Source organism: Chelon labrosus, assembly GCF_963514085.1.
Source record: "Chelon labrosus genome assembly, chromosome: 6".
NCBI lineage: Eukaryota > Metazoa > Chordata > Actinopteri > Mugiliformes > Mugilidae > Chelon > Chelon labrosus.
The window spans coordinates 10,433,449-10,459,172 of record NC_140342.1 but is presented as its reverse complement, the minus strand read 5'-3'; the positions used below and the strand labels follow the sequence as shown (position 1 = coordinate 10,459,172).

Here is a 25,724-nt window from a genome sequence, read left to right as displayed (position 1 = left end):
GCTGTGTTTGTCACTCATCGCGTGCCTTTAATGAACAACTCATTAGACTGAACCCTCATTAGCTATTTGACAACAAGGAGCAAATGATTCAGGAGAGCAGAGAGGAATTCGCTGCGTCTCATTTATTCAAGGTAGAAAGGCTGGGAGCGTTCGAGGATGTGCCGTCGGTTTAACTCTACATGATTGGAGTAAACATCCTCCTCTTCGCAACGGCAGCCCTAAAAATATAATCCTCCACAGAAAAGAAAACGCTTCTAACCCAAATAAGACCCTTAAAAAGTTGCCTGAGGAATGAATTCTTAAAGCGCTCCTATTTTTATGTGCAAATCAAGAATGTTTTCTTATTTAAGCGAATGCACGTTAATAATATGGTCATTTTTCTCTTTGCTTTGCAGATCTGTGACAAGGAATGGCACTATTATGTAATCAACGTGGAATTTCCCGCCGTGACTCTGTTTGTGGATGGCGTGACCTATGAACCCTACCTGGTGACAGATGACTGGCCAATCCATTCCTCAAAGATTGATACGCAGCTGACCGTGGGCGCCTGCTGGCAAGGTCAGTGTGTGTGCATACAGCCCCGAATGTCTGTCTGTCTGTCTGTCTAAAAGTAGTTTGACCTTGTCTGACTTCAGCATTATAGAAGCCGAGAGCAGACAGGGAACAGATACTGTGTTGTTAGGATTGTTTACAGCTACACTATAATCTGACAGGCGTTTTATATGCGGCAGCCTTTTCAGCTCGAGGTTAGTGTTTATTTATTTACTATACATAAAATTTCACAAGCAGCCACATCAGTAGAGGAGCAACATCATCTTTATTACTTTATTATTAAAAACACGGGGGTTATTTAATTGGTTTATGGCTGAATATGACAGTTGCAACTGCTTTAGTACGCTTGAAAAAACAAATGAAGGAAGGAAATAAGAAGAGAGAGAGAGAGAAAACAACAAACCTCTCATCTGTTCTGGTGCTTTATTTTCCCCTCCTTTCATTTGTTACCCTGTATGTACATCAAATCCATTAATACATTTTATTAATTTGACTTTTTGTTTTGTTCTCTCTCTCAACAGTGGATTTATTAAAATATAAAAGATATTTTTGTTTGTATTTTGCTCGCTAAACTCAATTTGCCACACTGCATATATCACTTGAAAGCATTGAAAGTAAAACCTATGCACTATGATCTGTGCCTCTGTAAAACGCAGAGGCAGGAATGCTATTAACAACAGTACATCTCTTATATTCATTTCCTTGCACTGAAATCTGTTGTCATTTTTTCAAAGTTAAGTTCTAAGAGATTAAATGCTCTGAACACAAATTGCAGGTGCATCTGTCCAACAGATCTGTTATGCAACTAGGGTGACACATGGTAAGCATAGAGAAACTGCAACAACAAAGATGTACATCATCCAAAAGATGTAGAAAATTACATATGAATCACAAACAGAGAGTGGAATGGGAAGCTGGAGACTCACTGTTAAAATAAATAAAGAGATTAAGATTTATGCCCCAGGGCTGCAAGATGGTTCTTCTTTGAAACTGAGAGGCACAAGCCGAGTGGGTATCAAACAGGAATGTCAGTTCCAGCGGCAGGGAACGAGAGCGAATCGTGGTCACACTGCAATGAATAAGAGCTTCCCCGCTGCCATCTTTATTACTTGAATAATTACATAAAAGTGCTTCATAGGAGGGCGGAATGAGACGGCAGCCATCGGTTCAGCAGCTTTCCTAACTCACGCTCACAACAGCGTCCTCCAACGCTTCCACCCTGATGGCATTTCGGTTGCATTTTAAATTTCTTTTCATCCTGTGCCTGATTGCAATTTTCTTTTGTCGTCATCCCTTTCTTGCTTGCTTCATACAGCCTCCTTCTGCTGCCTCTTTCCATGAATCTCTGATTGTGAGAGAAAGCCCTGAAGGAAGGATTAGCCAGAGTGAATGGAGGACAACTTTGCCTGCTATTACATCCCAATGAAGCCGCTTTAAGCTTCACTAAGCCGCAACTGATAACTTTGCAGGCCATTAGCGAGCAAGATTGCCTTTCAGAGTCTCCCACTTCTCCATCCTCTTTTCCCCACAATCAACAACATAATGATGAGACGTGTGGAAAAAAAGGCATTCACACTGTACTTTCACTGCCCTGAGAGCAAAAACAAGACGTGTTGTTTCCCTACAAGGTTAACAAGAAAATGGTTTGGTTGTTGCTGCTTCTATGCTGTTTTCAGTAGTAATAAGCGGTTCTTGAGTTAGACTGTCTCATTTCATTTGCAACAAGACAGCGGGTGTGAACTTTCAAGGCAGCCCTCACGGCTTTCAGATACTTAAGTAGTACATTAGTCATGAAAATGTCCGTGCAGTGATCGTATGTGGGGAATGAAAGGCACCAATTAAAGTGAAAAAAGCAAAAGCAAAACACACTAGCCTTAAAGATGCTTTTAGCACACTGTAACATACAAGAACAGTCACACAGGTATACAGCTGATCATGGCTACAAGTAGAGAGACATGTTTTTAAATTGGTGGTTGTGCCAATGTCTTTTCTCCTTTTGATTTGTCGTAGCATGAAACACACAGGTGTTAACAGCTTCATTCATGAAGGTGTCGCAGTAATGGCAGTTAGGAACAACATAAACATAAACATAAACAGGACAAATAGATCAAGGAACTCCTTTGTCCCCTGTGCCATCAAACTGTTTAACCACCACTCACTTGGGGGGAGAAGGACAAAAGGGAAAGGGACTGAAAGACATGGGGGGCAGCCAGTTTCCTGATTTCCTGTTTTCCTGATTCTCTGACCATTCATGAGTGCAATAATAATGTGCAGTTGGTATTTTTCTTTTTAACCATGTGCAATCATAATATTTGTGCAATAGCCACATATGTACAGTCACATATTTATTATTATTATTATTCTTTTTCTGGGTGTTGGCTATTTGGGGTTTAATTCGTGTACATGTATGTCTCACAGTGCTGTATGCGACGGAGATGTCAATTTCCCTGCGGGAACCTCCCAAAAGGATCAATAAAGTTGTCTATCTATCTATCTATCTATCTATCTATCTATCTATCTATCTATCTATCTATCATAAAATGTAAAGAAAACTAAGAACTACTACGTGAAAAATCAGGACACTCTGGTTAATCTGCATTAATCATCTTCTAGTTGCAGAGAGTATCTGGTTGTTAACAGCCCTTAGTCATGAGTTTCCACAGAAACATCCACAGTAATAAAATACTAAACTCTGCACCAGTCAGTGAAGTGGCTGGGTGAGTGAGTGGTGAAACGTCTTCAACAAAAATCAGCAAGTCCAGTTACCTTTGTTTTAGCTTTGTGGGGGTTTTTTTGTGGAATGGTCTGATGTTATTGTGCCTGCTTTTCCAATTAAACAAGATCCAGCTGTAGGGGCATCCTTATAAGACTAGCGCTACTTTCTCACATATTGATATACAGACGTAATTTTCTCTTGACTTTTGATTAATATTGATTTGCCAATGCACATAAATTATTTACAGGACATAATTGTTGGATCTGCTGTTCAACACGTGTCACAGTACTCTTCTGTATTTTTCCATTTACTTTAGATTCACTTTTTGAGTCTGTAAAATCATGAAGGCATGTCTTAACATGGGTAATCCAAGAATATCCGCTCACACTCACTGAATCACTAAGACCTTGTCTTGATGAAAACCTTTTGACAATCCATTTGTGGGAGATGAGGATGGGGAAGAAAGGAAAGAATAACGGTGAATGTGTCGACACTGACACAGAAAGGGAGATGATGGACGGGCATATTGGGACTGCTTTTCACTCTGCTCCTATTTATACCTACTTGTCGTCTCTAATACACGGTACTCGACATGTCTGCCCTGAGTGCCTGGACATAGAGAAATACAGACAAAGAAGGATTCACATGTAATGAGGATAATAAACTTAGATTAGATTGTGGTTATGTAGAAGAAAACGGTGTCACCATGGGCACAGGGGGAGTGATATATCTATAAATGAATACAGTTTTAATAGATACAAGTACAAACTACAGATTATTATCATCTTTAGTTTTCAACGTCACAATATTGTGCTAAAATTGCAGATAAAAACATGGGTGCTAGGCGCCAGGTCAGGTTGGCCCACAGTGGCAGCGCGCTCTGTCACAGCGGCTCAGGACTAACCCTCCATCCGACCATGTAATTTCGTTGTACATTGTATAATGACAAAAATAAAGCACTTGATTTCACCTTTAAAAACATCCTCATCAAAAATATTTTCTTGTGACACGGTAAATGTAGCAGTACTAAAAGGTTGCTAATTGGGCTCCTACACCTTCTTATGTATGTGTGGCTGTAATATGTTTCTATATACAGTCAAAGACCTATACTGAAATGAAACTCCTGTATTAAGTGTATGCTTACTGACAAAATGTGGAATCTATGGATGTGACCTGGACATAAAATATACATCACAGAAAGGTCAAAGGGAAGAATGCTTGATAGTGTGACCTCTTACTTTTTTTTTTCTGTCAAAGTTACCTCTGGAGTAATCTGGATAACAAAAGTCACAATGTGCAGCCCTGCTGTTATGCCTGTTTGTTTCAGGAAGTAAAAATTCCCTCTATGTCATTAATTTGATAGACACATGTAGACAGGAGTTTGTATTTGTCTGACTCCATGACCTCCATAGTAATGCCTACGTTGTGTTAATGAAGGAGTTTAAGAATATTCTTCAGCCAGAGACGGAGCTGGACTCATGAATATCACATATGACATATGGACAACCTTTCTTGTTCTCCTCTACAGGTATTGACAGCTACTTGTCTAGTTATAAATGTCTCAATATGTGATGCAGCTTTTATACAAACACAGGAGCTGCTGCACAGCGTCCTGAAGGCAATATTCCTGTGACAGGATCTTTTTGCTCGACTCTACATGTGTACTCTCCTGTATGGTTCACACTGACAGACCTGAGAGAGTTGATGCCTCCAGCTCTGTAGAGACTAGCTGTGTCACAATAACATCTGCAGCTTCTGCTTACAATTGCCCCATACTCTCAGTACAGTGTGTTCTCACGGTGCCAATGTGACTAATATTAAACACTGCTGGGTCAATATTCAGTAGTGTTAACGAAGCTGTATTCAGTCTATAATAATAGGTATAGGTTTTGTTTATTTTTTATTTTTTTGCCTGGCCTGTTAATGTAGTTTGATTTTGTTGTTGGTTAATGACAGACTATATTTTTTTAAGTCTCCTTTAGATCAGTAAATAAGACAACACACATAAATTTGACTATATTAATAAGAATAAACTATAGATTAGGGTTAACCAGATGAATTGCATCACAATACAGTGTTCTGTATTTGTGTGAAATAAATATTTAATGTAAAAGAGAGATGACTGTCAATTTAATTGACTAAAAATCCTAAAATCACGGCATGAACTAGGATTTAAAGGACTAGTATGTAGCATGTAGGGCAGGGAAGAACTTGTAATTCTGTGATTTGAGGAAATATTTGTCAGGATCATATTACGCTACTGCGGCATACTTAGAGTGTAAATATTGGCGTAGATACATTATATTATTATCAGCATTACTTTTAGGGGAGTTGTCAGCCTTCCCTGGGTTGTTTTTTGTTCTGTGTTTTTTTTTTTTTTCAAACCGTGTAAGTCATAGCTGACCTAAGTGGCTCACTCAGAAAGTAATTTACCTTAAGTGGACTATGATTTGGTTGAAATTCATCAGCAGAGATGAAACTGTGCCAAAAGGTAGAGTTGTCAGGAAAAACCTGAAAAAATATGTCAGGACTTGACAGACTCCACAGACTGAACTTCTGTGAAAGCTCCAACACAGTGACAATGCCGATGTGTTTTTCTTGCGCTTCCATTTATTTTGTACAGATTAGTGTATTTCCAAGCATCACATCTGTCAAACTCACAGTGAAATTCTTCTAGTTAACTTAAAGTGCTTTAATTTCATGTTAGAGTTGTTACCTCTTTTCTTATCTATATGCTTTCCATTGGTCTTCCCCAAAGCAAGTTTACGCATGTTTCTTTCAGCAGTCTCTTTATGCTTTACGCGTTGTTGTTTTTTTCTGTCCCTCTAATCCTTTTTTATCTCCCTTTAGATCCTCCCCACCTCTGTACTTAAACCATTTTCTCTTCTTCTTTTGTCCTCTTTCTCTTCACCACATCTCATCTCTTTTTCCCTCAAGGTGGTGAGGTAGCGACCCCGAGGTTTACTCAGTATTTCCATGGCAGCCTGTCTGGTCTGACTATTCGACCAGGCCGCATTGAAACCCAGAAGGTTATCTCCTGTTTGCAGGCCTGCAAAGAAGGCCTTGATATTAACTCCCTCGAAAGCCTCGCAAAGGACATAAAGGTGCGTGGAGACACGGTTACAGAGACGCAACACCTTTCAGCTGTTGTTTGCTTGTACAGTAACCACTTCTGCATTTCTGTAAAATGGAAAGTAAAAATTTTTTTTATCCTGTATGCTCCATTATAATATGTCCCTAAATCATGTCATTGAGTTCAACATATCCACCACAGTCTGACTCTAAATGTGTTTGTGTATCTGTCCAGTTCCATTTTAACCCTGCCCAGTCTGTGCTGGTGGTGGAAGGAGAGGATGTTGACAGCATCAACACAGCCATGACCAAGGTCTCCTACATCAACTCTCGCCAGTTTCCCACGCCAGGCCTCCGACGACTGCACATCACCACCACAGTGCAGTGAGTGCACATGGACTCCTTTATCAAGACAAAGCACACGCAGATTTGTTTAACACCCATCTTTACATTCAATTATTTTCACATGCCCACATCAGCCCTCTTCACACACACTGAGCTGATCTGCTGGAACATCTGGGAGTTTAGCATCTTCCTCAAGGGAAAATGTCAGAACCTTCTGCTTATCTGTCTCCTGCCAGACAAACTCTAGATTTTCTGTTTCCATCATGTTTATATCACATTACTCAAAAAAGTAACCAAGCGAGGACCTACTGGTTTGTTGCCAAGACTGTCCAGGTTGCCTCTATACTTTATGTATGATATGAAACAGGTGAGACTTTCAAGTTCACAGCTACCTACAACTTCTGTTGCTTGTTTCAGCCGATGTTTTATTCACCAGCTGATTACTTTTTGAAATTTTGAAATTTAAACCGATCAATATCCCGCAGAAAAATCGCTTTCATAATCTTAGTGCATTTACCTTTATGGCTAAGGCAGCTGTATTATATTATGTGTGCATCTTTGATCAAGTGCAGATTGTGTTTCTGTTGTTTTTCCTTGCACAGACTATACAGCAGTTATGTAGATAAGATACTTGTAAGCGTCACCCAGCATTAGCCAACATGAGAGAATTCAGTATCTGCTTTGCTTTATACACTGAGCGGGTCATGGGGAGATATGGGGACCTGTTTGATGTTCAGAACAGCTGCATATTTAATGTGTCGTGACTCGTAGAGTTCAGTGTTTGATTTCTTCCTCTTTTGTTTGTTATAGCGGCAGAGCACTGCTCTGAATAAGAATGGATAATTTCTTTGCAGACTAAGATTTTAACTCTTTACTACACGCATCTTGCAGTATTCTGCTCGATGTAACCATATCTAGAACAATAATATGAATTTGTGCATACAAACAGTAAAATGTGGGACAAGATAGAGAGCAAACTGTTGGTCCAGCAAGGTCACAGTGGCTACAAGCAGCCAGAGAGTTGGAGGTTGAAGTGTCAAAGGAAGGCTATAAGATGTGTTATGATGAGATCCCAGTGATATGACAAAAGATGGATCATTAGTGTAAAAACTATAAAAACCACTAAAGACATGAAGCCTGCTGTTGAGTACAAAGGGCATATACTTTTCCTTCCTTTTGTTCCCTACCTTGTTCTCTGTCTTCTCTGTCTGTTCCTCTGTGCACCTGTCTCTGGATTTGATTAGATTTGACTTAACTGAATTGACTTTAATCACTGGCAGCGCATGATCTCAGAATTATGTCAGTCACTCAGCCTGCCTCTCTTTCCACCACTTGTTTAGAACAAAACATCTTTAAAAGTGCCTGCCAGAGTGGCATGAAATCTGCAAACACTGTGGTCCAAAAGGAGCAACATTATTTTCCTTTATTGAGATAAAAACACATTTTCTTGACGTTTTCTGTAGATATTAAGATAAACAACTGGATTAACGTTACAAACGTGCAGTGACCCACTGGCATTTCTCTAGCACCACCATTGGGCCAAAAACACTACTTACAGTATGCATTAGTATTTTAAAATTTAATGGTCTATTAGGCTGAGCCATTAATGTCCTCTCACTGCATTACCTAGAATATATGGTTTCCCTGTATACTCATATACGTGTGTGTATATACTATACACTAGTAACTGTAAACATGGTGAAACAATAACTAGTGCATATGTGAAACCTCTTGTGTGACGTTATCATTGATTTTGCAGAGAAACTGGACATTCTTCAGTTCTGAGTGGCACAAATTGTTTGTTTAAACCTTGGGACTGACTAGTATTTGGATTTACTAATAGCTATTGTAACATTCTAGTCCTGATCTGAATTTCCTCTCCAGGTCTCATGTCCGACCAGTTCCTTTCAGAGCACTAAGCAGCAGCACAAAGAGTAACATAGAGTAACACGCTTGATTGGATCTCTGTGTGTTTGTGTGCAGCTCCAAGCCTTGTTCACTTCTTCACTTCTTCACTTCTTCACGTGTCTTGCAGCACATGCATTACGTTCATGTCGTCTCCACACACATCGGACACCTGTTCGTTTGTTGAGCTGCGAACGTAGGCAGGTTGAATCGGCTTAGGCGCTTGCTTGTCGATAAATTGAGGCGCGCTCGAGGAGCAACAATAGAGGCTGTCTGGCTCTGAACAACACGTTCCAGCTCCCCTCAAGATAAAGACAGATGGAGCCGCCTTTGCTCGCAGCATTTACCAGTACACATGTTGATATTTTTTTAGTTGTGTTGTTTTAAATGCTTCTGAGTGCTATCTCAGTATTCCCACATTTTAATTAAACATTTCAAAAAATCCTGGGTTACTCTAGAGACCTTAAACGCTCACGTCCATTCTCCTTCACGAGTTTTAGAGTCGTGTGGTGAAAAAGAGGTCATAGCTAATTGCACTCAGACTCAGACATCAGAGTGATGCTTTAAGTTTTTAAACTTGACTATAACCTCTGTTTGTGGTATATATACTGTACATAAAATAATGAACCTATTAAAGCACAGATAAGGTAAGTATTGTGGTACTATCAGACTAAGGTTTCAGCGAGTGTACTGTATACAACTGAATATAAAAGCATTTCCCACTAATTTCAGTATCAGTGGGGGGGAAAAAATGCTTTATAGCGCAGCTTTATTTGGATTTGATGTTTTTTAGAGAAGAATATGCAACAAAATCCTTTCAATTAGCACGCCATGTATATGGTTTAAAGCGAGTGGTCTGTCTCATGAGGTGGTAAAAGAAACATTAGAGACTGGTCTATACTTGTCGGTTTTCAGTGTTTATCTGCGTCTGTTCTGGCATCTACCAAACCTCAGAAGTGGTAATCAATTATGATGGCTCACAGGAAATTGATTGGACAAGCAAGCTTCAACTTAAACATCCTGAAAGCCTATTTTCACTATTTTCAGCTCCTTGCTTAGAGCGAGAGCTACATTAATGCACAGTTTTCTATTTGTTGTGTTTTTTGTTTTGTTTTTTTAGGTCCAAAAGAATGAGTTCTGCATTTCTCATTTTCTCAGTGTCATTCTCACTGGCTTGAAATGAGCACGCTCTGTTTGGAAGTTGTTTCTGTGAACTAATCAAAGTTTACTCATTTTTTAATCAGATTCTCATCACAGTTTGTTGGTTGTGTGTTTCCTACAGAGTTATAAACAAAAAATTAAAGCAGTTTCTTTCACACTTCAGGATGCAATTTTCTTCTCAATTAGGACTAGTTCTTCTACATGTGAGTTATTGGTAAAAGTTGATCTATTTCCATGCACCAAAAAGGGATTAAGCATTTGTTTGGTTGCTTTGTTGACTGGCCTTTGTCAGTCAAATCGGATTAAACTATACATCCAGTCCTGATGAATCAGTTAATCTGAATTATGTTGTGATAAAAAAAAAAAAATTGAACTGAAATCTTGGCTGTTGCTTATTTAGTCATAGATATTATAGAGAATTACTTTGATTTTAAAACACATGTGCTCTGTGTTGTTCTTAGATCCTGGAATTTGCAGTGCAAGCATATATCTATCCAGAAAAGTTGTATTTTTCAATAATATCAAGTGTAGTGAGTTAAACCAAGACAAATAAGCACTGAGGCAGTAATATTGGTCCTGTCCCGTCCTGTAACCTCTCCTCTCCTCATCTGTGTGTTTGTCAGGTGTTTCGGAGAGGACACGTGTCTCTCCATCCCAGACATCAAGGCAGTAGTGATGGTGCTGCAACCCAGTGAACCGAGAATCACCATTATAGGATCTAATCGACTCGTCAGGCCTGCCGCTGACCTTCGGGGCCCACTGGGTGTGGCACCCTTCAAAGAGCTTCACATCACCAGCACAGTGATGAAGGGCGATGGCTTCGGTGGATGTGAGTGGCGAGACTGCACTGAGCCGCTGTAGACGCTCTCAGACGAAAATGTTTCTTTTAATTTCATTCTTTTTTTTGTTTTGTTTTTCACATTAATGGTTCTTTCCCCAAACATTTTGCTCCAGTGTCTGCTGGATATTTGGCCTTTCTTCATTTCAAATCACACATGTAGTTTTGTGTCTGTGTGTATAGCCCGCAGGCCAGGTGTGACGGAGGTGATGCACAACCTGGACTACTGTGACGTGCTGGTAATTGGGGAGGAACTGAATCCTGAGAAAGAGAGTCTGGAGATTCATCACAGTGCTCTGTTGGGAAAACACCTTGATGCCACCAACTCCACCTCCGGAATATCAATATATGGTAACACTTTGCAGGGAAAGATGCAGGAAATACAAAACCTGATGGAGTCACCTTAAAATCTCCTAAAATGCTTCACTCTTTAATCTGAAATAAAGCTTCACTCTATAGTAAGAAAGATGGAGAGAACGATCCTGTCATGATTACAGATTTATTTATTGCTCTGACATGCTGTTCTATCACACAACATATGTTAGACTGCGGTATGCTTTCTGCGTTAGGTGTGGACTCCATGGCCCACTATGAGCAGGCACTGAGGCAACTGCGCTACAGGAACTGGCGACCTGCCACTCTGAGTGAGAGAAAGTTCAGACTCACCTGCTCTGAACTCAACGGACGTTACACCAGCAACGAGTTCAATTTGGAGGTTTGGATGTTTTATATGAACAATTGTATCTGCTTACACTCTTCTCCATGTTTCTGTTGTCCATTTGAGGATGCTGCATCGTCTTAATAGTCGTGCCACACAGTTTTCACAAACTCATTGTTACTCTACCTTTATAGGTCAGTGTTCTTCACCACTCAGCGCCTGTGGAGCATGTCAACCATATGGCTGCCCAACCGCAGTACATGAGACCCATCCATCACCCGCTCATGATCCACACTCTCAACTCACACGGGTCAGGTAAGACACGGGTGGAGCTGAAATAATTTCTGTTGTGAAATATTTGGTGCTAAAGGTCACCTGACTTTCTCTATGCAACCTGACAGCAAACAGGTCAAAACCAGCCAGTCATTACTATCAGTTACTTGCTTACCTACTGCCAAATATGCCTTTCAAACCAAAATGACAGCATTTTTGATGTTTAAAACATTAGTTGGAGAAGAAAGCAAAGCATAGTTTTTATGTCTCATTTAAGTCAGAGATCTGTAGTCATGACATCTACAAACCATGAACATGTATGCGTAACTGTTGTAACCCTTCTCCTTCAGGTGCTGCACCTCCAGCAGCCACAGTAGTCATCGTGGTCTGTATCGCCGCCCTGGTGGTGATCGTAGTGATAGGCGTCTACAGGATCCACGCCACTCACCAGGATGGGTCCAGAGAGGACGAGGATGAGGTCAAAGATCCTGAGGTGGACTGGGACAACTCTGCGCTCACCATCACCGTCAACCCCATGGAGGTAAAGACATCTTGTCAGCATTTCATTTCTTCACTCGATTTAAGATTTCATGTGTGATGATAAGAGGAGCTCAGTGGAATAATTAAGATGTGTTATACTTTTGTTAATAATCTAAATGTTTGGATCTGGTCTGTGTTTGATCTGTAGAATGTAAGAGGACCCCAGGCAGCGAGCGAAGAGGTGAGAGATGAAGAACATGAGGGGGAAGACGAGGAGGAGGAGGAGGAGGAGGAGGAGGAGGAGGAGGAAGAGGACGAAGAGCTGGCAGGAGGAATGGCGTGTGCTGAGTCAGATAACAGTGATGAAGAGGAAGAGGATGAATATGACGACGGTAGAGAAGAGGTGAAGCAGAGGAAGCAGAAGGGAAAACTTGTGTGGGACAGTTCCTCCATAACATACTGACCGTGCACACAAACGTGGATGTACACATGCACACACACACGCTACATGTTCCCCTCTCTCTCTCTCCTTCTCTGTTACCCACACACAAATACACTTACTAACACACACACACACACCATGCAGACATCCTTCATGCTCAGTACAGGTACGCACACACAGAATTAAAATCTCTGATAAAAGGATTTACAATCTGTTGCTGGAAAAATACTCTGAATCTGAATCTTCCTGTGTTGTCATTTTTAATTAAACATCTCCCTCTGCTGGACAAAGCCAAACATGCCCACGTCCCCACAGCGCTGGAAAAAAAACATTGTCTGCGTGTAGATTATTATAATTCACGTCACAAGCGATGGAGCAGGGCAGAATATATCAAACAAGCTCATTATGTGTGCAGACTCATCTGAAGTTTTGCTGATAAAATTTAGTCCCAATCTCTCAAACAAGCATGAACTAGAACACTGATGTAAACACAAAGTTTCATCCATATGCTTAATACACATGTCCTCAGATTACTTTTGTATTTATTTTGAAACGGATTGGCTGCAAGATGTGTGGTTATACACGTACGCCCATATACACTGCACATCCAGTTAATGTATCCATAGACCTTTTAAGTACACTTCCCATGGCCTAAATAGTAGGCATGACATAGCTGTACTGTCACTCAGCGTACGTCCTCTTTTCTCATCTTTAACTCCAACCAAACACTTTTCTGTCACTGTAGTCTGTGTTTTGATAAATCCCGAGTTTCTTCAAATGCGTCACAGTGCCGTGGTTCTGTTGCCTGCACATTAAACCCTAAACATTCCACATTTGTCCTGATTCACTCTCAGTGCAAAGCAGAAATATTAACCATTGAATATTTACCTCTTCTGCTCTCTCTCTGAAGTATTTTAAAGCTTAGCCGATCACTTTTCTGTCAGCTTTAAGGCTGTGAAAGCTGATTGGAGTTAAAGTACAATTAGAGACAAAGAGCAGAAGGCCTTTGAACGCCTCTTTGTTTGCATCTATCTGTGTCCCATATCTATCCATACTGTGGCCTAATGTAGCCTTTGCTGTTTAGAGGTAGAAGTCTTTCTTTTATCAGCAGATGACATGATGCAGTGATGTTACTGTATGCTACTGATATAATGTTTTCCCTTCAATATCTGCAGTAAAGGGAGCCCTCTATGCAATTATGGGCCCAGTATAAACGACAGGACCAGGGGTACTCCAGCGATTTAGATTATACTTTAAAGACAGAGGACTTATAAGGGACAGATTTAAAAACAGGCTGAAATATCCTGACATCACCTGCATCTCACCTGTCAAGCATTCGTCCAGGTGTCGGTGTCCTACCATGCCTTAGATCAAATGAATAGACACAAAATTCATCTGTTGTAGTCCTTAACTATCTCTTAACAACAAAGTCTGGGCTAAGTAAGACTAAAAACCTTTCAAAACAGAAGAAATGTTGGCTTTTAGAAGAACAAGCTGTGTTATATTAAGAGTGCAACAGACCAAATAAGTCTGGTCACATAGACTCACATGATATATACAGTACACAGTAAAAACTCTTTCCTTTCCTACAATATGAGTCTTGTTTATGAGGGTTTATGTGTTCGTGTGAAAACGTTGCCAGGTGTTTTTGAACTCCATGCCTTAAGTTTGTAGATTATTATGAGATTATTACATAAAATACCTGTTTATATTGACTGAGTAGCCATCCCCGTGTAGAGGAACGTGATCTGCATGTGTAAAATCGTTGGAGTGCCCCTTTACAGTCAGGTGAAGAGAAACTTAAGTTGGAGCGGCGAGTCCACATTCCTGCACAAATTCACAACAGCAACAAGAAGAAGTGTAAACTTCTATTGGTTCTAAGTTTTCCCTCACTATAACAAACCAAATAACTCTGCTCAGACTAAATAGAATTCCAAGAGTTTGTCCACATTAAGATGAGCTGAAAGAAACCGTGACATTTCCATTTCTGCTCATGTGCACCACCGACTCTTGCTCGCTCTGAGCTCTCTAACTGATGCGTCTCCTGTTCACCTGTCCCCCCCGCCCCCCTCCCGTTGGCCTTTAAGCACCCGTGATCGTGATGTCATCATTGTGAAAGAACTGCCTCGTTTCAGTCGTCCCTCTTTGTCATATTATGCTTCTGAACGATTAAAGAGAAAAAAAAAAGAGATTGTTTTACATATAAAAATAAACCCTGTAAAAATGTTTAAGACAGTTATTTTATATATCGGTTTCTTTTTCTTTTTGTAAACGAAATGGTTGGGATTTCTCTCTCTTTAGTGGTCATCCCGCTGCTTTCTGTATATTGACCAATAAAGACTTGTTTTAGACTCTACTCAGCTCTCCTTTCTGTGTCTGCTCTGCACACCTGATGCATGCATGTGTGTGTTTGTGTGTTTGTGTGTTAGCAGACTGAGAGGCTTGTAAATTACATAATTAATAAGCCTCCATTGTTACTGTTGGCGAGCGGCCTGAATTCATCACACATTGGAGCTGGGAGCTGGATGCCTCTGCGTTTCATTAGTTCACATTATAAACGTGACATCACTGCATTTGTTAAATGCATTTCTTGGCTTGATACACAGCGGCTTTTCTTCTACGGTGTATGACGAATGCACATTCAGAGCCACCTTTTAATCCTAGCAATCCAAGTGTGTATCTTTCAGCGCTCAGCATCACTTCTGACAGAAAAAGGCGTCAGCAGGAAAAACAGCCACCATGTCGAAGGTCAGTCAGTGCTGCGTGTTAGCATTTGACCTCTATTCATTTATTCATCTTCTGTACCCGCTTATTCCTGTGAAGGGTCGCGGGGTCTGCTGGAGCCTATCCCAGCTGTCATCGGGCGAGAGGCGGGGTACACCCTGGACAGGTCGCCAGTCTATCACAGGGCCAACACAGAGTGACAGACAACCATTCACACTCACACACACACCTACAGCCAATTTAGACTCTATTCATTTTTTTTTTTTTTTTAATTAGAGCTACAAAAGAAATCTGCAGAGCAATATGTGTGTGTGAAAATGAGATGCTGTGTTTCAACACAGAAAAATCAGGGCTTTCCAAGATGTCCCAAAATAAGTCTGAAGGGAAAACATCCAGCAAATAATAAGAAAAACAAAACAATCCAAAACAGGGCACTACTTAATTTAATTTAATTTATTATTATTAAAACGTTCCCCACATAGCTGCTCTATACACGTCATTCATGTGTGCTATGCCATTTTTAATAGTACAGCTTGGACATTTAAACGGTTTTGAAGAGATACCTTCTTTCATTTTCCTTGACACTGAAGAGTACCCGACTCAAACAAAATTTAACATTAATAAAACTGAAGGGTAGAGTTGTCCTTTTTTTTCTTGTGAAAATCTCCATCTCTTCAGTCCTCTAAAAACCCTTCATACGTTGTGCCGCAGTCCAAGAAGGTGGATATCCACTCATTGTAGTTCAGAGTTAGGCAGTAACTTGTAATGAAAGATCTTTCTCTTTAAATATCAGATAGCTTCAAGGCACAAAAAAGCCCCAAAAAGATGTTTCAATAAACACTGTTACACATTCATTTTTCATAAAAACATACATTAAGTTATCATTTTGTCACTGGTAGGAGAATAACTGAACCACAGACACAAACATTCACACAGTTATTAGTTTTGGTTGGATAAACATCCAGACAGTGTCAGAAATGCCATCTAAACTCATGCAATATGTCTTTATTGGATTAGAAAATGCTGAATGTGATAAAGAGACACACTGAGACATGGCATTCAGTGATGCAACATCTTGCAATAATGTGCTGAACAGGTGCCCTATTGTAAAGTAATGTTTGTGCCAAGGGCATGAATTTGGATCAGGGACAACAACAAATTGTTCAAAACCCAAAATATAATTTATGTCCATGATATGAAACTGTTCCCAGAGAGAAAGAGCTTCTTGGAGAGAGATGAGAGGGTTAACAGGGACAGATGATACTGAAAAATGTGAAGGTGTGTAACCGTTCAGAGAAATTAGCTTTTAAAACCACTACAGCTAGTAAACATATGTAAGTTGAGTTTAACACATTCTGTTTATGGTATTATTTAAAAAAAACTGATATGGATTTTATGTGTGGTTTCAGATCAGACAATATCTTCCACAAGTTTGAGCTTTTCTACAGGCTTCATCCTTCAAATGTGGAGAGTTAGTGCCCCCTGCTGGTGGAGGATTTAACTGATCGTGCGAAGGAAAGAAATCATTCATTCGTTCATTTATTTTCTGTAACTGCTTCTCCTCTGGAGGGTCACCGTGACATTCCCATTTCTGCTCATGTGCATTACCGATTGTTACTTGCCGACTCTTACCCACAGGGGGTGCTGGAGCCTATCCCAGCTGTCATCGGGCAAGAGGCGGGGTACACCCTGGACAGGTCGCCAGTCTATCACAGGGCTGACACAGAGAGACAGACAACCAGTCACACTCACATGCACACCTAAGGCCAATTTAGAACCACCAATGAACCTAACAAGCATGTCTTTGGACGGTGGGAGGGAGTACCCTGAGTATAGCATCAAGTAAATTAAACTTATGGGATCTGGTCAGTTCAGTAGCAGAGGGGGTTGTTTCAGTTTCAGCTGCTTTGGTGTTAATGAAATTAACAACAGATGAACTAGAGCGTCAACAATGAGACAACCCCCAAAACAGCAATAGTTTTACAGGTGGAGGTCACTGACATTTCTTCTGACTGACACATCAATACATACTATAGCCACAAGGTTTGCCGTGTCTCAAGAGCATGGAGGAGATTCCAGGAGACAGGCAGTTACTCCAGGAGAGATGGACAGGGCTGTAGAAGGTCTTTACAGAGCCTTGCAAAATGACTTCCAGCAGGCCACTGATGTCTCTGATGTCTCTGACCAAACATGCAGAAACAGACGTCATGAGGGTGGCCTGAGGACCCGACGTCCCCTAGTGGGAGAAATATGTCTTTTTTTTGCAGAAAAGAATCTGGTGACGCCAGTAACATCGTTGAGCATTAGCCGTTTGGTTTTGGTTTTGGGTCTTCGTCGTTTTGGTTCTCTTGGGGAGTCATATCCATCCCGTGCAGACCTCTACAGGCTAGATAACAGCACCCTAACTGCCATTAGGTACTGGGATGAAGACCTTGGACCCACTGTCAGACCCTACGCTGGTGTACTGGTCCTGGATTCCTCCTGGTGCACAACAATGCCCCGTCTCATGTGGCGAGAGTATGCAGGTAGTTCCTGGAGGATGAAGGGATTGATACCATTGACTGACCCCCACACTCGCCCGACCTAAATCCTAAAACACCTCTGGGACATTATGTTTTGGTCAATCCAATGCCGCCAGGTTGACCTCAGACTGTCCAGGAGCTTATTGATGCCCTAGAACTGATACAAGCGCGTGGAGCCCATACAAGCTGCTGAGTACCATTTTAAGTTGCTGCCATGACATGTTAACAGACTAACAGACTAACCTGCCGCATCATTTTACCCAGCTCACATCAGTACAAACATCCAGCATGATTTTTTTCCCCCCATTGAGATCTGATGTGTTTTCAAAGTCTCCCTTTAATTTTTTTTGAGCAGTGTATTATGATATACTTGACTGAATGTTTTCGTTGTAATCCTCAACATGAACATATGCTAAACTAAACTATGTGTAATTTTTGCAGTTGCCGCTTTTGTGTCCGACACATCAAACTGATGTCCCCTTAATCTGACGTCCTGTAAGAAAAGAAGTCCGTGTAGTGTTTGAATTGATCCCATTAAGCTTTTAATTGGTCGCCCTTGATTTGATCCTGTGCAGATGAAGAGCTGCAGCTCTGCTTTCGCCTCCTGCACACAATAGTGCTGAGTGTTCCTTTCCACGCTCACCGGCTCCCTGAGGATGGAGAAATACAGCCTGCTAATTAGTAGCTTAATGTGCCTTTTTAACTGATGAGCAACGCATGTTCAATAACGCTGTAATGGACCTCAGTGGGGCGAGAATGTAATTAATTGCTATTGACTTTGTTCAGCTTTTTAGTTGGCGAGATGCGTTTTTTTTTTTAGCTTGTGGAATTCTAACTTTCTTTCTTTGCTTTCCCGTTGACTGGATCTTTCACTCTTTTTTTTCCATCTTCCCTTTATCTGTGTAAAAGAGATTTGCTGAGCGCAGATGCTTTTTCAAGATTGTCTCCCATATCTCATACCTCACACGTTTCTGAGTGGTTAGAGGGATTCATTTCATGCTGGATCCTTTCTCTCATATTCAGTACTCACTTACAATTCTGCACTGGCTTTCCTGATAGAAGCATAACCCCTGTTTTCTGAGCAGCCCATTAATGTGGCTGTTTCATTCTAATACTGGGTTACCCAGACTGACAGGTTTTCTCCACAAAACTCTGCTCTTAAGCAACAGAAAATATTTCATCTCAGCGTGGCATTTTCAACACACTGTGCTTCTGTTCAGTGACATGTAATCTACTTCATTAGCAGTCAGTAGTGAATGTCAAGCATAACTAACACAGGGACACAAATGACTGATTAGTCTATTCACACAAGATTAAAAGGCGTATCCCTATGTTCATAAAATTATTGAGTATTTGCAAGTTTTAAAGTCAGAAATCCCCACAAACAATGCATAAACTCATAGAAATGCATTCCTTCCCAGTAACTTGTGACCCACTCAGACCTGTGTATTTATCTGCAGAGACTACTTGAATTTTTGTATTTCTTCTTATTCTGCTGTGTTCAGGCTGCAGCCTTTGGACAGTTTGCAGTCACAAGCCAATAGATCATGTTCACATAGTGGTCATTTTCCACTGACGTCAAACTGGATGTCTGTGAAGGTTCTCAGTCATCCAGGTCCGAGTAGTTTCTTCAGTCCCCTAGAACTGAAGAAGCTACTTGAACACATTTTACACCATCTAGTAAAACCTTCTCGGAAATGATGAGATAGAGATAATTTTCCTTTGACTAAACTAACTGATACTGTAAACGGGCAGGATCCACAAACTAATATAAGTACAGTAAATAAAAAAAAAAGAAAGTTTGAGCCATTGTGTATAGAAACATCAAAAGGTAAACTAAACTCATATAGTTTCATCGTCAGTGACACAGTATTAAGACTGTAGAAAGAAACTGAGAGTGATGGCAGAAAATGAAGCAGAGAATCACCTTGTTGCAGGGTTGTGCCGAGGTGTTATTTTTGCTTCTTTTAAGTAACTATCATGAAACAGTCAGAAAGTAAGGTTTTATTTCTGTTTTCCTTGCTTTGTTCTCACTAATGCCGCCGCTCCCTCTCTTCATTCATTTTTATAGCTCATGCAACCAACCCTACTCATTTTCATTAAGCTTTGAAGAAGAAGCCAAGTTTAAATGTTTTTAAAAAAAAAAAAAAAAAAAAAACAGCAACCAGCAGTTGCTACATGATGCACAACCAAGGAAGGATCAAAATAAAAAGAAATGAGACGGTCATATACTGCCTGTTAGTATTTTATACTATACTAAGATTATACTACATACCATATATTTTTTCCACATATGTAACACAGGCTTTCTACTGGTTGTTAATCATTTGAGAAATATTATGGTTTTCTGGTTTTCTTTGTTTTACGTATTTGAAATGTTACGTGTTTGGGGTGAGGGCTGCTCCATTTCCTAACATAGACTCAATGATTAATTGATCACCATGAATTATTAATTAACAACAACAAACATAATGAACACGTGGTTGAAAGGAGTTGCTACAGCAGTTGCAGCCTCAGCAGGTGGTGCGCATGTGTGTGTTTAATTCTGTTTGTGGAGTACGGCGCACACACACAAAAGAAAATCATACATGTTTGCGCTCAGAAGCACACGCATGCCAGTCAGCCTGTACGTTAGACACCATGGCAACAACATGAACCTGTTATCAGGACTCCTTATGTGAATAGTTTCACTGATTTCTACTTATTTCATTCTCGTTTCAACCTTGCATGAACACATCTCCTCTCCACATTGCTGATCAGTTGTAGGATCTCGGACACTGCAGTGTGTTTCTGTGTGTGTGTGTGTGTTAGTGCCCATTTCTTATTCCAAGAATAAGTTTGCATGCCTCCTCTAAATGATTTCCTGCAGCACTGTGGGACTCTCCTTGTTCTTAAGCCAAATGGGAGTTTCTTTGTCCCTCAGTATTTTTATTTATTCAGCTTTTGTATGATTACAGTGAAAGTACTGCAGCCAAAAGAGCCCATGCAGTCCCAGATGGTCACAGTCACAACAGTTTTATCTGACGAGTGCATTGGCTCACTCAGCCACTTTGGCAACAGATAATGTTTGTTTCTCTCGGCACATTAGGCCAGTGAATGTCAAAGCTGATGACAGAAAAGCAAAATACCGAAGAATAATTGCTGCAGATTATTCGGATATTTCTATAAATCGCTCAGAATATTTCCTTTGCTTTGTTGTGGTCTTTATCTCTTCTCTGAAGCAGACGAGACACCCCAGGAGGGAACTGCGTGGTGTATTGTGTTGCGGATCCTTTTCACACCTCTGCTTCCTGTCACAGTCCCAGAATAGACAGTTCTACTGCGTTAGGGGCATCGGGGTTAAATGTGAGTAATAAAATTAATACAGATGAGATACAGGGGATGGTATATTCCTCTAAGATCATGTTCAGCTCTTTAAAGTACAAGTAGTAGTTCATAAATGACTACGGAGATCAAAGTGTTGTACATATTTGACTTTATATTTCCACTCTACAGTGTGTCAGACAGAAATATAATCATTTATATTCGACTAAGTTTATCTGAAGGCTGATTATTTGTGTAGTTTTTAATCTTCTAATTTAGTTCAGACAGTTCTACATATGTTCTGAAGCTATGGTCAGTCCTTAGAAATTTATAAAACAGCAGTGTGTGAAGTTTTTGAGCAGCTTAATGTGTAACAAGTTTTAATTTATCCTTTTGTCATACTCACACATTAACATTAAAGTGTGTATTGTATTTATAATGCATTTCTAATTTTTGAAAGGTGGACTTTTATCTGAGTATGTTGTGTTATAAAAAATACTGTTACATGGACGGTCACTAAACCTTAATAACGTAGATAAGAAAAATCTGCGTGCTCTTATTTTCCTACTGGGTTCAAGCCCACATAGATACGCTGTAGAGCATTATGTACATTGATGCTCCTTCATTTGGTTGAAGCGTTGTTGATGTTTTAAGTGGATTTGTGTTCATTAGGACAGCGATGGTGAGACCTGTGACCATGCACTTAACTGTCATCTATAAAGATGGTATTTGCTCTTGGTGTGAAGTTTAACTGTGTTATACGAAACTTTGTCAAATTATTTGGAAAAATGCACACATGAAGAAGCAGATAATCTATAAACCATGAGTACATGTGGTCAAATGTGCGTCAGACCAGATATCACTACCATCTATTTCTAAAAACAAAACAGTGAGTGGATGTGGGACTGACCTCATTTCAAGGAAATGCCGTTTGTGTTCTTGATTTGTAAGGATGTGTGAGGAACTCTTGTCACACCTCTGCTTCATGTCTGAGAGCAGAAATAGTTTGTGGTTAATTTGCCAAAAAACAGGTGGTGCGCCGACGTCATTTATGTTCTAATGGCCTCAAAGAAAAATCTGTTTTATTAGCATCAGTGTAATAGAGACACAAATATGGATTTATGTAAGGTTTATTTGAGTTAACTAAAAAACACCTTGCATTTACATTGTTACCAATAGATAGATTTTTTTATGCCAAAACTTCGATGTAAATTATTGAAAAGAAAGTTTCAGATTTTAGTCGGGGTAAAATATTTTAGATGGTGGGACAGATTTTCCTACCACCGCTGTGTAGATCTAATAAGACTGGTGAACTGATCTTATGAGACAGCTGGCCGTGCTGGCTCCTGCAGTTTTAAGTTTATAACCCTGCTCATGCTGCATTCTCTGTCCTGCCTGTAAATTTCACATGTTAAAATCTGCTCTCCCCTTTCACAAATATCCGGTTATCATCTCTTGTGGAGCCTTATCAAAGTTTAGCTCCTGTGCCCGGCACCAGCACTGATGGCAGCCCGTGAAATTGGAATATAGATAAAGCTCCTGATGATCTGACTGCTTCCTAAACAAGGAAACTCTCAGATCCTTTAACTTGGGAGCTTTGGATCACGAGGCAGGAGCATAATTACACTGTCTGTCTGCTATTGATCCGCAATCCAAATTCCCCTGTCTGCTCGGAGCTGGACCTGATAGTTTTTTGTCTGATCTCACGCTGCGCAGTGGAAATACGAAGCCTGCAGCCACACCGAGCCTCACTAATGTCAGTTTCAGACATTTAGAGCACTGCTGTCTCTCCAGCCGAGTGTGATCTGTATTTACAGCTGCGGGAGCTGATGAGTAGGGCATTATCTGTTTGCTTTCCGAAGTGGAAACTGCACACTTGACAATAGCGAGAACTTACGGCCAAATACTTTACAGCCCCGTTTTCCTTGCCAAGGCCTCCCTCGGTAGATTAAGTGCTCCCCAAGACACCGTTAAAGATCAAACTGTCTGAGCCACTCACGAACCCGCCGGGCTCTTTTGCATCTCGCTGCAGCTTTGAATGTTTCAGTGTCAGCTGTATTTTGGATGACTTCTATGTATAATTTAGTTAGCAATCCCAAATATCATCCGTCGTTTAGCGGGCCTAATTTTCAAGAAGGAGCGGGTGAAAAGTTTAACAAAAACACAGAGAAACACTTTCAAAGTCACTTGGCTTTTATTCACATTTCATATCTGTTGACATCTGAACCGTCCGTCCATACATTCTACTACTTCTCTGAAATGGTCCTTTTCTCTTCATCCTAACTGATAGAAACAGGAGGTAAGACCACCACCGTTGTAAATAATAATAATAATAGTATTAATAACAATAATAAAAGCAGCATTGAAGACACATTTCTCTCTCCCTTCATCGCCAGCATCTTTGTATTAAATTTACCTGAATGTAACCGTCAACGATCAGATAACAAAACAAACATAGAAGTAGCTTGTGATAAATAAACATCATCATGGTCCTACCATCATCAGAATCAGACCCCACACTTACAACAATAATAATAATATTAATAATAATAATAATGGAAGATACAAACTCAGAAGTAAAAAAAAAAAGAAAAAAAAAAAGTGACTCAAGCCTTTTAGTTTTTCAGGAAAGAAAAACATGATTGGTCTTCAGTGTGCATGTCGAGTGTGTGTGTGTCATTGTGCATCGGTCATCTGCATCCTATCCTGCTGTGCAGCTACGGTAAAGTTCCTACGTCCCGCTACAGTCTGCGCTCTAGAACTGCTCTGGTCCTGCTGGTCTGCGGTCCTTAAGACAGTTTTGTGGAGAGCGGTCTGCTACCGGGGAGCTACAGCAGGGTGCTACAAACCACAGCAGGTATCTCTTCACGCCAACAGCACGTCAGCACTGGCTACACGGCGGGCCATGACCTACAGCTCTCAGACGCGTCGTTGTGACGTGACATCATAATACGTGACTTAGTGTCCGGTACAGTGAAACTTTAAAACAGCCAGTCTGTGTCTTGTGTGGTTCTTTAGTAAAGCCCCTTTCAGACATGCAAGTCACAAAAGTCAGACCTAGTAATGTTTCCACTGAATCACATTACCCACAGCAGTGTGCTTTGCCTTGTGTCTGATTAACTGCTCTTTGCTTCCAAGAACAGGACGGTTCATTCACACGTCTGTACTATAGATACCGCAGACGTGCGACATATGAGTTGATTGTTCCGGGTTATCATCAGATACATCTGAAAAAAACTACACCCACGTTCCTCTGATGAAGCATTTTATCAGGTTTATTTCCCCCCATCTTCATCGTTAGAAAGTTCTGAAAATGTGCTTTCTCTTTCTCCTTTTAACTATCATCCAAGTGAAGATGGAAAATAAAATCAGTTTAAGGGACACAAAGACATTAATTCTGTGAGTAGCTGTGTGTTTGATGAATGGTGAATATAATCCTGGATATATGAAGGACTTACAGTTCTGTGACAACAGAATAAAATTTGCAGTAAACTAGTACATGTTGAAATTGATGAGCGACTCTCACACTGACGGGGATGATTCATTAAGACTTTAAAATATTTCACTGTTAAACTGTGAATTTAAAAATGTGAGAGAACTAAAATCAAAGCTGCGCCAGGCGCCAAACACCAGACAGATGACGGCAGTAATGTTACATGTCTGAAAGGGGCTTAGGTTTCAGTCAATGTCTGCATAAACCCAATAGATGCACTACTGCAGTAAACTTTACATAAAACTTCTCCGTATGCAGCGTGAGCTTTTGACCGGGCCGCGAGTCAGTCTGATAAAAACAGCGTTAGTGCTAAAACCCTCTTGGACGTCTAGACTCTGCAGCCTGTTATCTGTGCCACTGGAGCTTGTGAATACACACTACGGTATCCAACAGCAATGATATGGTCACTGACTGTGTGTCAGAAAGGCCTCTGTGGATGGGATTAGTGTGCTTTCTCTGCTTTCTGCTCTTATTCTCGTCACTAGGTGGCGGTGGTCGTCTTACCACTGTCTCTTTCCCCGCTTCACCACACCGAGCATGGGCTTTCATTCTGTATGAGTGAGACACTGATGGGACACCGTCATCAATAATTTATTTCAAGTCCAAAAATGAATGGAGAAGCAGCTGAGAAATCCAAAAGAAGCTGGTGCTGTCTTATTCTGAGTTTGAGTTTCTCAGTCCGTCCACCGTCTACCGTTCCCTCCGTCACAGCCACGGAGCTCCCAGTCACTCTTCCATCAATCATCCCCTCTTCCAAACTTAAATTAATTCTTTCATCCGTCCATCTTTAGACTTCCCTGTGGTCTGTCTTGTGTCCTTGGGTTCCCAGTTGTGTCTGCTGGTGTCAGTCACTGGTACTGGAGGTAATTTTTGAGGGACTGAGGCAGAGGGAGGGTCTCGATCTCCTGGAGACGGTCCCGACCCAACGCCAGGCGGGCCGCGCGCCGACACAGGTCCATCAGAGGGAGAGGCTCGGCTGAGGAGAGGGAGGAGAAAGAGAGACATCTTTGAGACAAACAGAACGTGACCCGTGCGTCGTGTATGCGTTTATCAGCATGGTTGTGTTTATGCATGCACCTTAGCCTTTCATACATACATAATACATCTTTAGGCTGCTGTGCATGAGTGAATGAGACAAACGAGGCCACAGAGCGGAGACGCACGCCTTTAAATATTTACACCTTCTCCTCACAGACACACGCCTCCAGTGACACCTGCTCCTAACAGCAGAGCCAGTCAC

The 25,724-nt window shown here is 40.8% G+C and overlaps 2 protein-coding genes across 3 annotated transcripts in view; one reads left to right on the top strand and one right to left on the bottom strand.

The window, feature by feature from the left end:
* The window catches only part of LOC311489838 (calsyntenin-2-like), a 133,609-nt gene extending 118,687 nt beyond the window's left edge, over nt 1–14,922 (top strand). Inside the window, exons 10-18 of the mRNA XM_084547139.1 lie at nt 396–558; nt 6,206–6,372; nt 6,576–6,724; nt 10,375–10,580; nt 10,773–10,940; nt 11,159–11,304; nt 11,442–11,562; nt 11,871–12,061; nt 12,209–14,922. Coding sequence (XP_084403265.1) covers nt 396–558; nt 6,206–6,372; nt 6,576–6,724; nt 10,375–10,580; nt 10,773–10,940; nt 11,159–11,304; nt 11,442–11,562; nt 11,871–12,061; nt 12,209–12,463 — 1,566 coding nt within the window. The 3' untranslated portion in view covers nt 12,464–14,922. The remainder of the gene's footprint in view (nt 1–395; nt 559–6,205; nt 6,373–6,575; nt 6,725–10,374; nt 10,581–10,772; nt 10,941–11,158; nt 11,305–11,441; nt 11,563–11,870; nt 12,062–12,208) is intronic.
* An 8,174-nt stretch (nt 14,923–23,096) lies between these two features.
* Nucleotides 23,097–25,724, bottom strand: part of LOC311488855 (SPRY domain-containing SOCS box protein 4-like) — a 66,779-nt gene continuing 64,151 nt past the window's right edge. For both annotated transcript variants that reach the window (XM_084545712.1, XM_084545713.1), the window contains exon 3: nt 23,097–25,460. In XM_084545712.1, the coding sequence (XP_084401838.1) occupies nt 25,333–25,460 (128 nt within the window). In that variant the 3' untranslated portion in view covers nt 23,097–25,332. The remainder of the gene's footprint in view (nt 25,461–25,724) is intronic.